The sequence below is a fragment of the Schistocerca serialis genome, chromosome 8 (assembly GCF_023864345.2).
Source record: "Schistocerca serialis cubense isolate TAMUIC-IGC-003099 chromosome 8, iqSchSeri2.2, whole genome shotgun sequence".
Classification (NCBI taxonomy): Eukaryota; Metazoa; Arthropoda; class Insecta; order Orthoptera; family Acrididae; genus Schistocerca; species Schistocerca serialis.
Window position 1 is genome coordinate 448,598,313 of NC_064645.1, and position 14,268 is coordinate 448,612,580.

Genomic DNA, 14,268 nt, shown 5'->3' on the forward strand with positions numbered 1-14,268 from the left:
GCATGCACAATGTCGGCACTAGTACAGTGTATATCCACCTTTCGCAGCAATGCAGGCTGCTATTCTCTCATGGAGACGATCGTAGAGATGCTGGATGTAGTCCTGTGGAACGGCTTGCCATGCCATTTCCACCTGGCGCCTCAGTTGGACCAGCGTTCGTGCTGGACGTGCAGACCGCGTGAGACGACGCTTCATCCAGTCCCAAACATGCTCAATGGGGGACAGATCCGGAGATCTTGCTGGCCAGGGTAGTTGACTTACACCTTCTAGAGCACGTTGGGTGGCACGGGATACATGCGGACGTGCATTGTCCTGTTGGAACAGCAAGTTCCCTTGCCGGTCTAGGAATGGTAGAACGATGGGTTCGATGACGGTTTGGATGTACCGTGCACTATTCAGTGTCCCCTCGACGATCACCAGTGGTGTACGGCCAGTGTAGGAGATCGCTCCCCACACCATGATGCCGGGTGTTGGCCCTGTGTGCCTCGGTCGTATGCAGTCCTGATTGTGGCGCTCACCTGCACGGCGCCAAACACGCATACGACCATCATTGGCACCAAGGCAGAAGCGACTCTCATCGCTGAAGACGACACGTCTCCATTCGTCCCTCCATTCACGCCTGTCGCGACACCACTGGAGGCGGGCTGCACGATGTTGGGGCGTGAGCGGAAGACGGCCTAATGGTGTGCGGGACCGTAGCCCAGCTTCATGGAGACGGTTGCGAATGGTCCTCGCCGATACCCCAGGAGCAACAGTGTCCCTAATTTGCTGGGAAGTGGCGGTGCGGTCCCCTACGGCACTGCGTAGGATCCTACGGTCTTGGCGTGCATCCGTGCGTCGCTGCGGTCCGGTCCCAGGTCGAAGGGCACGTGCACCTTCCGCCGACCACTGGCGACAACATCGATGTACTGTGGAGACCTCACGCCCCACGTGTTGAGCAATTCGGCGGTACGTCCACCCGGCCTCCCGCATGCCCACTATACGCCATCGCTCAAAGTCCGTCAACTGCACATACGGTTCACGTCCACGCTGTCGCGGCATGCTACCAGTGTTAAAGACTGCGATGGAGCTCCGTATGCCAAGGCAAACTGGCTGACACTGACGGCGGCGGTGCACAAATGCTGCGCAGCTAGCGCCATTCGACGGCCAACACCGCGGTTCCTGGTGTGTCCGCTGTGCCGTGCGTGTGATCATTGCTTGTATAGCCCTCTCGCAGTGTCAGGAGCAAGTATGGTGGGTCTGACACACCGGTGTCAATGTGTTCTGTTTTCCATTTCCAGGAGTGTAGTTGTGATCAGGCAGTGTATTGTTACGTATGTATCCTGAAACTCCGCACGTTATAATTTTTCGCTGCTGATGCATAGTTACCGTATCTACACTATCTGATCAGAAGGATCTGGGCACCTATATGTGGGCATTAATGCGGGGTGTGTCCACCTTCGCCAGTTTGAACTCTGCTGAGGACACCATCAGTGAGGGTGTGAATACCTATGGAGGAATGGAAAACCATTCTTCCTCAAGTAATGTTGGAAGCTGGGATCTCTCAAACCAGTTCCACTGGGAGTTTTATTTTCGCTCAGCTAAAAGACTTTTTGCGGCATGTGTCCGCAGAGAATTCTATGAAGAAGACAGACTTATTCGACGACAACGCCTTGGCCAAGGTGATCATAGTCTCACATAAGGACGCCATATTCTCTAAGGGATGACTGAAACTAATTTCTGTGGAGAAACTGATTTAGAAAAGCTGTCATATATCAATAACACCAACTTCATTTGGTCTATGAAAATGCTTTCTCCTGTCATTACTCATTGTAGGTAATACGATCAGTTATTGCTATTACTGTAACTTGCTAAGGCTTGGTGATATTTACAGTCGGAATCCTGCACCAGAATCGTGTGCCAGAAAGTATATTTCTTTACAAGCTGTAGCAATTTCATTGTGTTATCCTCGAAAAATCATACAGCCATAGTGTCTATCATTACCGCAGTCACAGAAAAGAAAGAAAAGAGAGGCGCAAGGACTACAATTTTGTCATCTACGAGAACTTATACGATGAAAGAACTTCAGAATATTTGTTGCCACGGAACACTACAAAATGAAACTCATTCGGTAAAAGGTAGTATAATCGTTTCTATTTTTGAACTGTGTTCCAGGTTTCACACAATACATTTTTCAGTTATCATAAAGTGATATTAAATGCGGTGTGTAGCCTCAGAATATTGCGTGACAGAGGACTGTCCTCTAAGATCCATCTAATATAATTCATTAAGTTGTCTTCCACGCAGATTTCAATTGCTATGTGTGTGACCAGACGGCAATTATCATTTACATGTACCCTATTCTTATGCGACGTGTGTGCGTTATGGGGTCTTGATGGAAACCATCTCTGCTTGCGAGGCCAAGAAAGTAGTACTTGTCTTTTCCATTGTCCTCCACATCTGCTGCCTTTATCCAGTTACATGCAATACAGTTAGCATAGCTTCTGGAGGTAGCTAATTTTACACTGGTGGTTTTCACTGTTTTGTCACTATCACCAATCCGTTGCGATAATTCTTCAGTTTGGATGAGAAGCCAATGTGTCTCCTTAATTCTTAACTTTAATCCACTAGCATCTCATTAGCTGCCTAGTGCTGTTGTTACGACAAGCATTTCATAGAATACTGATTTACGCATGATGAGAAATTTTATTGGATTCCTCTTAGTATGATCATCACCTTGCTCTGCTTCCATATAGCACTCATTTGGGAGGAACAGGGTTAATGCAAAATATAACAAATATTATTTTAAACAATATTATTTATTATATAAGATTGTATACAAAAAATAACAAATTCAAGTGAAGAAGCTGCCTCTCCACTTATTCAACCATAACAAACTTTTCGATTAAAATCTGTTGGCTCAACACCTTATGTCACCCAAATATCACTGAAGACAAATGCATTTGCTAATATACTTGTTAGTGAAGAAACATAATTGATCTATTAACAGTATAACACCATACAGAGACTTGAAACATATTTCTAAGACAAAGTTTTCAGCACTTGACAGTGCTGGTTATGGTGACCTTTTCTCTAATAAAAGCTTTTGGAAAGACTGTCTCTAAATAAACTACCACTAAAATAACAAATTTACATGGAGTTGTTTCATTCCTCTGCATACAAGTTTTACGTGTGAATTGTTTCATTTAATTGAAATTATTATATATTCTACCATAACAAGTTAGCATTTGACATGCATCGTATCATACACCTCAGTAAAAAATTTTTATTTATTTGTTCTGGTTCTAATAATGCATCTGCTGTTAATGTGCTGAGTGTATAAATACATTATTCTCTGGTTGGGCCTAAATAAAGGCAGTTTATGCGTTTACAATGAGAGCTCAGCTGACAGCTGTGTGCCTGAAATGACTCTGAAAAAACCTTGATATTTTAAGTTATTCTGAGATTCGTTTTTTAGTCTCTTAACCAAATTTCAGGCATTGAGCTGCAGTACACAAAAGATTTTTTAATGGACGTAAGATCTTCCTGTCACATCTCACTTAACAAACAGTGGACTGATCTCATATGCTTTGCCACATGCAGCTAAGTGTAAGTGGGAACTGCACACCATACAACCATGTAACGTGCTGCATTAGAATCACTTGATCTAAGGATTATATCACTCAACGTCCACTGTACTTGTCTTTAAATAATATATATTCTAGGTATTAATGCTTCCATTTTGGTACACTGTGCATAGGTATTATGTTGTATCGCTGCCCCAAAGGACAGTTTGTCAGTTCTTGCATTCAGTCCTATTCACAGTAAGATATTGGCGCAAAATAAACAGCCACGGGAGAAAATTGCTAAGTTGTTTTCAGTTTACGGTATGGAAGGGGGCGGGACAGAACAATAACCCAGCACATTATCATTTATTGTCACTGAGGTGCATGATGCATTTACTTGATCCTAATTAACATGTCCCATCTGAAGCAATGGATATATGATGCTGGAGCCCACAGTTGAATGTGACATGTGATCATCCACAACCTCATCATCAGAAGATGAAACAGGCATGTGAACTTCATCCCACTCGTCAATGTTGCCTTTACCATCTATCGATAGCCCCAGGTGTAGATTTGCTGGTATGTTTCCAATAACAAAATGTTCTTCTGTCATGGGGAGTCGGTCTTTGAGCAGCAGCCTATATGGATTTACAGAAACAATCAGTTTAGCTATAATAACAAATCAATCTTGAAGCACATATAGATATTTACGAAACTTTGCAACTATCCTCAGATTCTGGCAATAAAAAACTTTACTTACCAGCCTTGGGCATCAATCACAGTATGCACTTTGGGAACAGGGAAGCCGTTGAAAGGGGACGCCACAGGCAAAGTGTAAGCACCCATATTCTCAAAAATCAACCAATCTCCTATGTCCAGCTCTGGCAGCAAAGTAGACTCAACTATTTGATCCAGGCCATCACAAGTTGGTCCCCAGACAGAACAGGGACGCATTTTAGGTCCAGGTGCCTTTAAAAGGGAAATCATGTTTCTGAGCACATAGCTCTTTTCCTTTCATTTCTTAATTATGTCAGTGTTACATGGCATGTGAGTAAAATAATTCGCAAACACTGTCAAACTTACTTTGAGAGTAACTGGAGTCACTTTCATATGGTCATACAGAATACAATTAAAACTGCCATACAACCCATCATTTACGTAGTACATGACTGATGTGATGGATCCATCATTTGGATTGATAAGTTCTCTCTTGGAGTGAACATTTGTAGCAAGTGTGTAAGCTGAGGCAACGTAATAACGTCCTGGTTCTGCCATTATGTGAACATCTGGTTCAGGAAAGAAGTCTCCCAGAGCACTGTTCACCACCTCTGCAATCTGGAAATATGGAAATAACCTTGAGACACAATACAATATTCAGTTCCACTAAACAATCATTAGTTTATTCAAAATAAAATAGCACAATGAATGTGCTTCATGGAAGCAGGAAGCAACTAAAGATTCTCCAAATGTGCTAAGATTTCATTATTTTGATTGGTGTTATCGGTAATGTCAGTCCTCTTCAAGAGTATCCATTGTCAAAAATTATATACGTGCAGTAACATAGCAGACTTTGCTAATCGTATCTCTCAGAGTAACAAGTTGCTTGAAAAATGTGCAAACATTGCAACCATCCAGAAATGTATACCAGAAGTGTGAAATTAAATGAGACAAAACGGTAGTAATTGGACATAAAGAGTTACAAAATCTAACAAACTGAAAACAACGTGAAGTAATGGTCTTACTAAAGACAATACACTTTATATTGCTACATCACTGTAATAATTTAAGTATCTATCCATTACGAAGATGGAATCAAAAGTGTTAGTTTGTGTTGCCTCGTAAGAAGAGAGCTAAAATTCCTGACGTTACCTTGTCTAAATGGGCACCCTTGTTGCCAGGATAGCCACCACCAAGATCAAGCAAACTCATGGAGAAGCCAAGAGCTGACCCCAGATCAAAAAGTCTTCGAGCAGCAGAAATAGCTTTGTAGAATACTGGTGGATCGTCACAGCCAGAGCCAACGTGGAAACTGATGCCCACAATGTCTAGACCCAACGAGTGAGCCAATTCCATCAGGCGTGGTGCATCTGATTCTGGGTCACATCCAAACTTGTTCCCAAGCTGGCACTGAGCCACGGCAGCGTCATACCGGATACGTAGCACCAGCCTAAAACATGGTTGACAAGGAAAATGTTTTTAGTGTTTACGTTCAAATAGCAGAAAAAATTGTCCACAAGTACGGAAAGTGGATTCCGATTGCAGTTTACTCACTTGGCAGCAGGAAATAGGCTCTTTATTTTGTGGAGCTCACAGTCACTGTCAAAAGTCATCAGATCAACACCTACAGCCGCTGCATGGCGGATGTGCGATGATGGTTTTGCAGGGTTTGCGAATATGATGTGGCTTGGGTCGACACCAACGGAAAGAACTCTGTCAATTTCAGCCTGTAACAAAGTAATATGAGTTCACTGAAAACCATTTGGTGTGTTTGTCATGTATTGTATTGCATCTTCTGTACACTTAATAATGCAAAATAAACTCTTGTTTTTTAATAGATGTGATAGAAATGTACACTCACCTTTGAAGCACAATCGAAGCAAGTTCCAAGTGCAGCCAGCACCTCAATCACAGTGAGGCTATCGTTGCATTTCACCGCTGCAAAAATAAAAGTAGTAAGTAACTCTGTTACTCATAATTATTTTATACTGACGAATGACAGTAGAAAGCATTTTCATAGACTAACTGTGGTTGATGTAACTGATATCTGACATCTTTTCAAAATTATTTTCTTAACAGAAATCGATTTCAGTCATAACTTAGAGAAAACACAGTCTTTCTTGCTACTATTGCTGAGAGGGAAACCTACCATAATAAGGCTGTACCCTCGGCATTTTAATTTTCCATTCCTTGTGTTTGTTTATGATGTCACCAACGTCACAGACATAGAATGCTTCCTCTTGAATCTACAACAAAAGTTATTCGCACTGTGAGTAGGATATAGACTTGAAGAGCTGGCCAGTCAATAACATCTCTACTGAAATGGAAGTATCAAAGTTCATTGACTCACAAGGTATTTACCATACTTAAAAAGTCGTCTTTACTTACTCCTGACTCTGCGATGTCCTTTATGATGCTCCAGACGTTTGAACTGGCATCCATAACATGAATACGTTCATCAAGTTTACCCAGCTGCATGATGGATGTTGTTTGAATCAGTGGTAGGTGATACTTGGGAGAAGGTATGACCGATCAGTCCTCGATTTTAGGAAAAGCTGGTTGGAATAAGCAAACTGTAAAGAGAGAAAAATTCAGTAGAGCAATGTGTCTCACTGACCAAACCCAAATAACAGAATGTTTCTATTTTAGTGACTGTTCTGTTCAAAAATTCATGTAATTTCAGAACAAGTGTGTTCAGCAACACAAACACTAAAGAGGAAAGTTTAAGAGTATTGAACAGTGAGATGTACTGAAAACTACTTACGAGGCAGCCCTCAGTCAGATTTAGTCAGTTTGTACTGAAGGCAGAATAAATAAGATGAGAGATTCTTGTTGGCCTGTCAGAAGAGTGGTACCCAAGGCGGTTCACCGTTTAGGTACAGTCGGCAGCTGGATTTGTATAAGAAGAAACCTGTTGCTGGGCCCTGACGCAGTTGAGCACAGGTTACAGCACCCTGTGAAAGAATCATCACAATTAAACCAGTGTGGTTTCTGCATCACAACACACTGCTACTTCCATGGCAATGTTACCACATGTAAGTTAATACCACTATTACAGCACAGTCCAAGCACATAGAGTCTCAGGTGTTAACGCATTAACTCAAAGCGATCGAAATAGTGAATGAAACGTGTCTGGATTGTTTAGTGATATTAAATATGTGTATTTTCCCCTAAGAATCAAACTTTTTCCACTGGCCACATACGATAGTATTTACATCCTGACAGCAGCTACCTTGTTGTAGCGATACGTTGTTCATCAAGACGCAAGCTTGTAAGAATGACTTTAACGTAAGTTTAAGATCGCTTACCTCATTAATGTGCAGCCCAGGTTGCACATTCAAAGCTCGTGAACACATTCACTAAGGCCGTTCGCTATACTTTCCATACACCAGGCAACTGGTGTGAGACTATGATTTTCTCGGCAGTAGTGACCAAATTACGGTCGTCGAGTAACTCTGCTTCCTACACAGAGCTCCCTGCGGACACTAGGCGTAAAAAGGCCTTGTAGCTTCCACGAGCGTTTAGCTATCGATGTCCGTAAGTGGACACTGGTGATCTCGACAGAACAAAGCTGCCCTTATATACACTGGAGAACACGCCAGGGGCAGTGGGGATCAAATCTTATCAGGAAAGTGGCGTTACGGGCCAAAAATGGACTCCAGTCGGTTGTTCTTCCCCCGCTCCACAGGTACCCGTATTTCGGGATGACGTGATCGCTATTTTTACTCGGTGTCCATCATTATTGGACGGAGTTCCTATCTCTTCCATCAAGAGTGGCGAGTAGCTGTGAGAACCGTGATAAAAGTCGTATGATCGCGTTACCGTTGCGTAACTACCGCTGAGCACACTGTCACGTCGAGGTCATTTGAACCGTGCAATAGTTCCAAAAGACGAAGAATTTTTAATTACGGATGTTTAGATGGGAATATGAAATCTGTTTGTCGGAATTCAATGTACAATCATCGCACCTGTAATATATTTCTGTGCTGTCATTATGAAGCCGGGGCTTCATGATGATCGATTAACTCAACTACCGTAATGCTTGATAGGCGAAAGATTGCATGAACAGCTGCGAGAGATGATCATTGTCTCATAACAGTTGGCACTGTTTCTCCACTACTGCATCATATGTCATTGTTTATCGTAGGTTTGCTGCTATATCTGAGGTTTCCGCCGTACAATCGCCAGACCTATTGTTTAAGTGTCGAGTCTAGCAGAAGATTCTATTTTTGTTTGCAACAACTACGAAGAACTTTTGAAATTAATCAGTACCACGAAATCGAATGTACAGGGTGGCGCACGAAATGTGTTACCATTTTGTTTTTGAATATAAACTTTATTGTCAATACAATCTCAAAGAAACATATACTACAAAGAAGAGCCGTCCATGGAGATTTGTTCTAACTCAGCACATGCTCAGTATGTCCACCATTTCGTTTCCTAACATCCTTCAAATGTACACTGAAGTTAGTAATTACCCTACGGCACATGTCTTCCGTAATTTCACTGCAAGCTTGAAGAATAAGTCTGCTGAGCTCCATTAAATCACGTGGACGTTTCGGGAAAAATTTTTCCTTTAGGTACCCCCAAAGAAAAAAGTCACATGGATTGAGGTCTGGACTACTGGGGGGCCAATTTTGTCCGTCATTGATGCGACCTGGAAACCTGAGTGAAATGATCCGCATGTCGAAAGGCTCATGTAAAAACTCCAACACAGTGTTTGCAGTATGTGGCCTTGCTCCATCTTGTATGAACCACTGCGTGTTGAAGGGCAAGGCAGTAGCAAGAAGCTGTGGAATGAAGCTATTGCGAATCATGCTCAAATAATGCTCGCTGTTCAGAGTTTCTTCAAAGAAAAAGGGTCCAATAAGTCCGTGACTGGAAATTGCTGCCCACGCTGTAATCCTCGGAGCATAATGTGTCGTTCGTGAAGCACTTGTGGGTTTTCAGTGGCCCAAAAGCGTACATTTGGTTTGTTAACCACACCGTCTAGATGAAAATGCGCCTCGTCTGAAAACCAAACGTTATTGAGAGTTTCTTCCCTATCCTCCACCCACTGATCAAACAGTAGTCTCTGCTGCTTGTGTTCTTCAATGAGCTTCTGTGCACAGGTCATCTTGTATGGGTACATATGGAGGTCACTTTTAAGAATGCGTTGAACGGAGCGTCTGGATATTCCCAGTTGCACTGCTGCCTTTCTACACGATTTCCCGGGACTTCTCTGTACAGCAACTCGTACCACTTCAATATTCTCCGGCGAACAAACAGGCTTAGCCGAGGTCGCTTCGCTTCTAATACTGGTCCTTCCTGTACAAATTTATCGTACAACCTGTGGATGGTCTTCTTGCAAGGGACCCATCGTGTGTTAAACCGTTGTCGAAAACGCCTCTGAGTCACAACAAGGCTTTTCGTTTCATAAAAAAGTAACACAATTGCCGATCGTTGCTGTGTCGTCAGTCTTCCTTTGTCAGCCACTGCTGCTTACTAGTCTCCTAGAGGCATTATCGTGAATTACACTTCATTTCGTAACTCATTTGTTTTTCCAAGCTCTGCTGGTACTGCTGTAGAGATCCCAGCGGGATATCTAATGTGCGTCGTACATCGTAAAAGAAACAATTGGTAACACATTTCGTGCGCCACCCTGTAAATTGCGTCGCTAACATTTGGGGAAGTAACCGATACGGAGAAAGGAAAAGTAAGGCGCAAGTATGCCCTATTCTAATTGAGTCTTCGTTAATATTTCTCTCGTTCTTTCATTCATCCAAAATAATCCTTAGCTCCCACAAACTGACATATACATCATTTCGTGCCTGCTTGAGAACACACAAACACACACACACACACACACACAAATATATCACTGTACGACACATAGTTCAGCGGCTACGTCGCCAAATACCGAGATTCGAGGAAAATCTTGCGCCTCATGCATGACGTTTTAATTTATTTCTTCTTTCCTACTAACTCTATTCGCAACACATTTCTCAGACAGTATCCACATATACCGCTGATTGTACCTAGAAAAGTATATCATTGTATAACACATAGCTAAGGACAGATGACGTCATAAATACTGAGATGCTTGAGAAACTGCCGCATCATGCACATCATCTTAATTTGTTACATCTTTTCTACTAATTCTGCTCACATTTCGCAGATAGTAGATACAGATGGGAGAAGAAGGAAATGGACGGGGATAGGGGAGGGAGAAATGAATAGAGAGAGCAGAGAGGACGAGACGACAGAGAAAAAAAGAGGAGGTGGTGGGTGGAGACAGCGGGAGGAAGAGAGAGGAGGGAGGAAGAGACGAAGAGACAGAGGGGAGGAGGAAATTGTCAGAGGAAGGAAAATGAGGAAATGGAGACAGAGAGGGGAGAGGATGACGGCCACAGAAAGGAAAATGGAGGAGATGAACAAAGAGAACGGGAGCAGAAGATGGACAGTGTTTGGTGGGCGGCGGACGTGGGCAGAGAGAGGGGGAAGGAAGAGACAGACTAATAGAAGATTGGAATCAACACATACCTGGGCAATGCTGGGTACTCAGCTTGTTTTAAATAATTTAACAAGGAAGCCCTACTGATTCTGTTTGTAATTATTTGTACAGCCCTTTTCTGTACCTTTAAGACAGTCTCCATATTCCCAGCATTTACTACCCAAAACATGATCACATAAACGAGGATAGAATGCATACATCCAGGTTACGTCATTGTGAGGCATGAAATGCTGTGCACTGGACCCAAGATTTGAAGGGCATGTTGTTGTTGTTGTGGTCTTCAGTCCTGAGACTGGTTTGATGCAACTCTCCGTGCTACTCTGTCCAGTGCAAGCTTCTTCATCTCCCAGTACCTACTGTAGCCGACGTCCTTCTGAATCTGCTTAGTGCATTCATCTCTTGGTCTCCTTCTACGATTTTTACCCTCCACGCTGCCCTCCAGCACTAAATTGGTGATCCCTTGATGCCTCAGAACATGTCCTACCAACCGATCCCTTCTTCTGGTCAAGTTGTTCCACAAACTCCTCCCCAATTCTATTCAATACCTCCTCATTAGTTATCTGATCTACCCATCTAATCTTCAGCATTCTTCTGTAGCACCACATTTCGAAAGCTTATATTCTCTTCTTATCTAAACTATTTATCGTCCATGTTTCACTTCCATACATGGCTACGCTCCATACAGATACTTTCAGAATGTTAATGTTCATTAACATAGAACAGGAAAAGAATGGGGGCTAATGCACAGTCCTGGGAGCCGCCTGTACTAATATATTGTGGGTCTGATAGGCGTTTTACCAGTAATCTTCTTAAAGCATGTAATATTTCAGCTCATTGCTTCCTGTTTCTCAGGTAAGACCCACACCCTTATTTGTCACACCTCTTATTCCTAGTACCTCTAACTTACGTAATACGGGCATAACATGTTGTATATATTCTCTCTTCTGCACACGTTCTGTCCAGTTCAACTGACAGTTTACATTCATCTCCTAGACTGTGGTCTCTTTTACACATTATAATACAGCATCTTTGGCTTTTAATGTAGCAGTACTGTGCTTTTTACTCAATCGGAAGTTCATGCAGATTGTCTTCTTTAGATTTTGTATTGCTCTATTGTCTAATGGCCTATAGAGGACGTCTTTGAGAGCATCATTGGCTTTTTTCTAAGTGTGCTGTTGTTTCTTTTCTGTGACCAGTATGGTGCTGTCATTGGTGAACAGTAATTTTTCTCCATTCTTGACGCACTGTGGTAAATCATTAACACAGAACAGGAAAAAAAGGGGGGCTAGTGCACAGTCTTGGGAGCCGCCTGTATTAATATACTGTGGGTCTGATAGACGTTTTACCAGTAATCTTCTTAAAGCATGTAATATTTCAGCTCGTTGCTTCCTCTTTCTCAGGTAAGACCCACATCCTTATTTGTCACAGCTCTTATTCCTAGTACCTCTAACTTACGTAATAAGATTCTGTTTTTAGGTGTCTAAACCTTTGACAGGTAATACCTATTAACACGTGTTCCTCACTCGTGTTCCCAGTTTAAAACTCTGAAAACTTCCTCTAGGAATGCTGGGGTTAATTTTTCTGTGTCCATCCTTGTGACTGATGATCTGCGGGACTTCGGCCGTTCAGTTACGTAATACAACGAAACACCTGCAGCCGTCGTTTCGCCAACCAGGCGTTAAACTCCAGTCGTGTACACGGTCTACGAATTGGCTTCCGTAGAACAATGTAAAAGCGATGTTGTGTCTGCAACCATCAACTACTAAAGCTACGTTTTCCCAGCTGCAGGAATTTGTCGCAGCGTGCTGCGGAATACGCTTGCGTTTTCCGCTGCGCGATGCGGGTCGCAGAGTGCTGCGTGAAACGTTTTCCTAGGCGTGGCGCCGTGCGCGTCAGAGCCTGAAAAATGAAACGTTTTTTTTAGAATTTGGCAAAACTGCACCTGATAGAGTGATACGAGAGCTACCTCCTGATATCTTTTTTTTAACTCAATGAAAATTTTGTGCTACTGAAATAGATAAATACAGGATGTCCGAAAAGTCTTTCCCTGATTACATAAATTGATAACTCAGGCTAGAAGTAAGATACAAATATGAACTGGTATCTACTTGTTTACAAACTATCAAAGTTTTTTTCACATATCACTAAACTCCCACATGAGCGCCCTTGGTAGCACGTAGCACATCTAGGCGATATTCAGTTTCCGTCCACACATTAGCCAACATCACTGGAGGAATCGATTCAACGACTGTGGTTATCCGTTGCCGCAGGGTTTCAAGATCTGGTACACGTGTTCGGTAGACCTCGTCCTTGACATAACCCCATAAAAAGAAGTCTAATGGGATCATGTCAGGAGAGCGTGGACGCCAAACCGTTGGCCCATCACGACCAATCCATCGCCCAGGAAATGTCATATCGAGATAGGCACCGACGTCCAAACCCCAATGAGGCGGTGCACCGTTTTGCTGAAACAAGACATCGGGGTGACACTGAAGCAGCTGAGGAACAGTATACAGTTGCAAGATGTCCAGATACACTGCAGAATGGCGCGATAATTCGATCGTGCAATAGCGCGCACCAAACATTAACCTTTGGACTGCCTCTGGTGCACTCCATGTCCTCGCCGGGGGGTTGTGAACCACAAATGCGCACATAATGGCGATTCACTACTCCACTGACAAAATAGGTCGCTTCGTCGGAAAAGGCAATTCGTCTGAGATAACCATCATCGTCCTAAATACGTGATAGAATTTCGACCACAAAGTCATATCGACGTGTAATGTCATTGGGCAACAATGGAAGTGGAAGTTTACTGATGTGTGAAAAAAACTTTGATAGTTTGTAGACAATTAGACACCATTTTCATATTTCTATCTTGCTTCTAGCCTGAGTTATCAATTTATGTAATAAGGGAAAGACTTTTCGGACACCCTGTATTTAAGATTTTAATAAAAGTTGATTTTTCGCGCTTCTCGATATTTATCACGCCATATCTCCTAAACTAAGAGTCGTAGGACAACATAACTTTAATGTTGCCTCAGTAGTATATGTAGATAACGTCTCCAAGTGTTTTCGTCAATAGTGTCGGTAATAGTGAAGTAACAAGTTAAAATGTAACCTCTGACGCGGAACTTTTACCAAACCAACGTCCAAAATGTAGTAAGCGACAAACTTTTTCCTGTTACATTTTTTGTGTGGGGTAAAAGCGAGGAAAAGTTTCCGAAAGGTTTGAAATAGTTTTTACAGTTTTTGGAAGTCGGTGGGTGCTGTAGTTTCTCCTAGACGAGAGCAGTTTCGTGCGGTTCGTTGGCGCGACGCTGTTTCCTGGCACTGCGACGAGAAATACTAAGCCCGGGGCAGTGCACTGCGACAGTAGTATCGGAGACAGTGGAGGCCAAACATGTAGCGCAGTGCTCGAGCTAAAAAATCTGTTAATTTTGGCACTCCGAAAGTACATGGAAGTTAGGGAAGAGGAGGAGGTCTGTATGTTATTGTCAAGAGTACTCAGGAAGC

The 14,268-nt window shown here is 42.8% G+C and overlaps 1 protein-coding gene across 1 annotated transcript; it reads right to left on the reverse strand.

Annotated features, from left to right (window-relative positions):
* Window positions 1-2,779: 2,779 nt before the first annotated feature.
* On the reverse strand, window positions 2,780-7,800 carry LOC126416491 (ornithine decarboxylase-like). The gene is made up of 10 exons (XM_050084229.1): window positions 7,571-7,800; window positions 7,027-7,216; window positions 6,651-6,835; window positions 6,412-6,508; window positions 6,124-6,200; window positions 5,817-5,989; window positions 5,415-5,712; window positions 4,629-4,880; window positions 4,306-4,514; window positions 2,780-4,183 (listed from the first exon to the last, which is right to left on the reverse strand). The coding sequence occupies exons 3-10, from the start codon at window positions 6,738-6,740 to the stop codon at window positions 3,949-3,951; spliced, it is 1,431 nt and encodes a 476-aa protein (XP_049940186.1). The 5' UTR covers window positions 6,741-6,835; window positions 7,027-7,216; window positions 7,571-7,800; the 3' UTR covers window positions 2,780-3,948.
* Window positions 7,801-14,268: the final 6,468 nt, after the last annotated feature.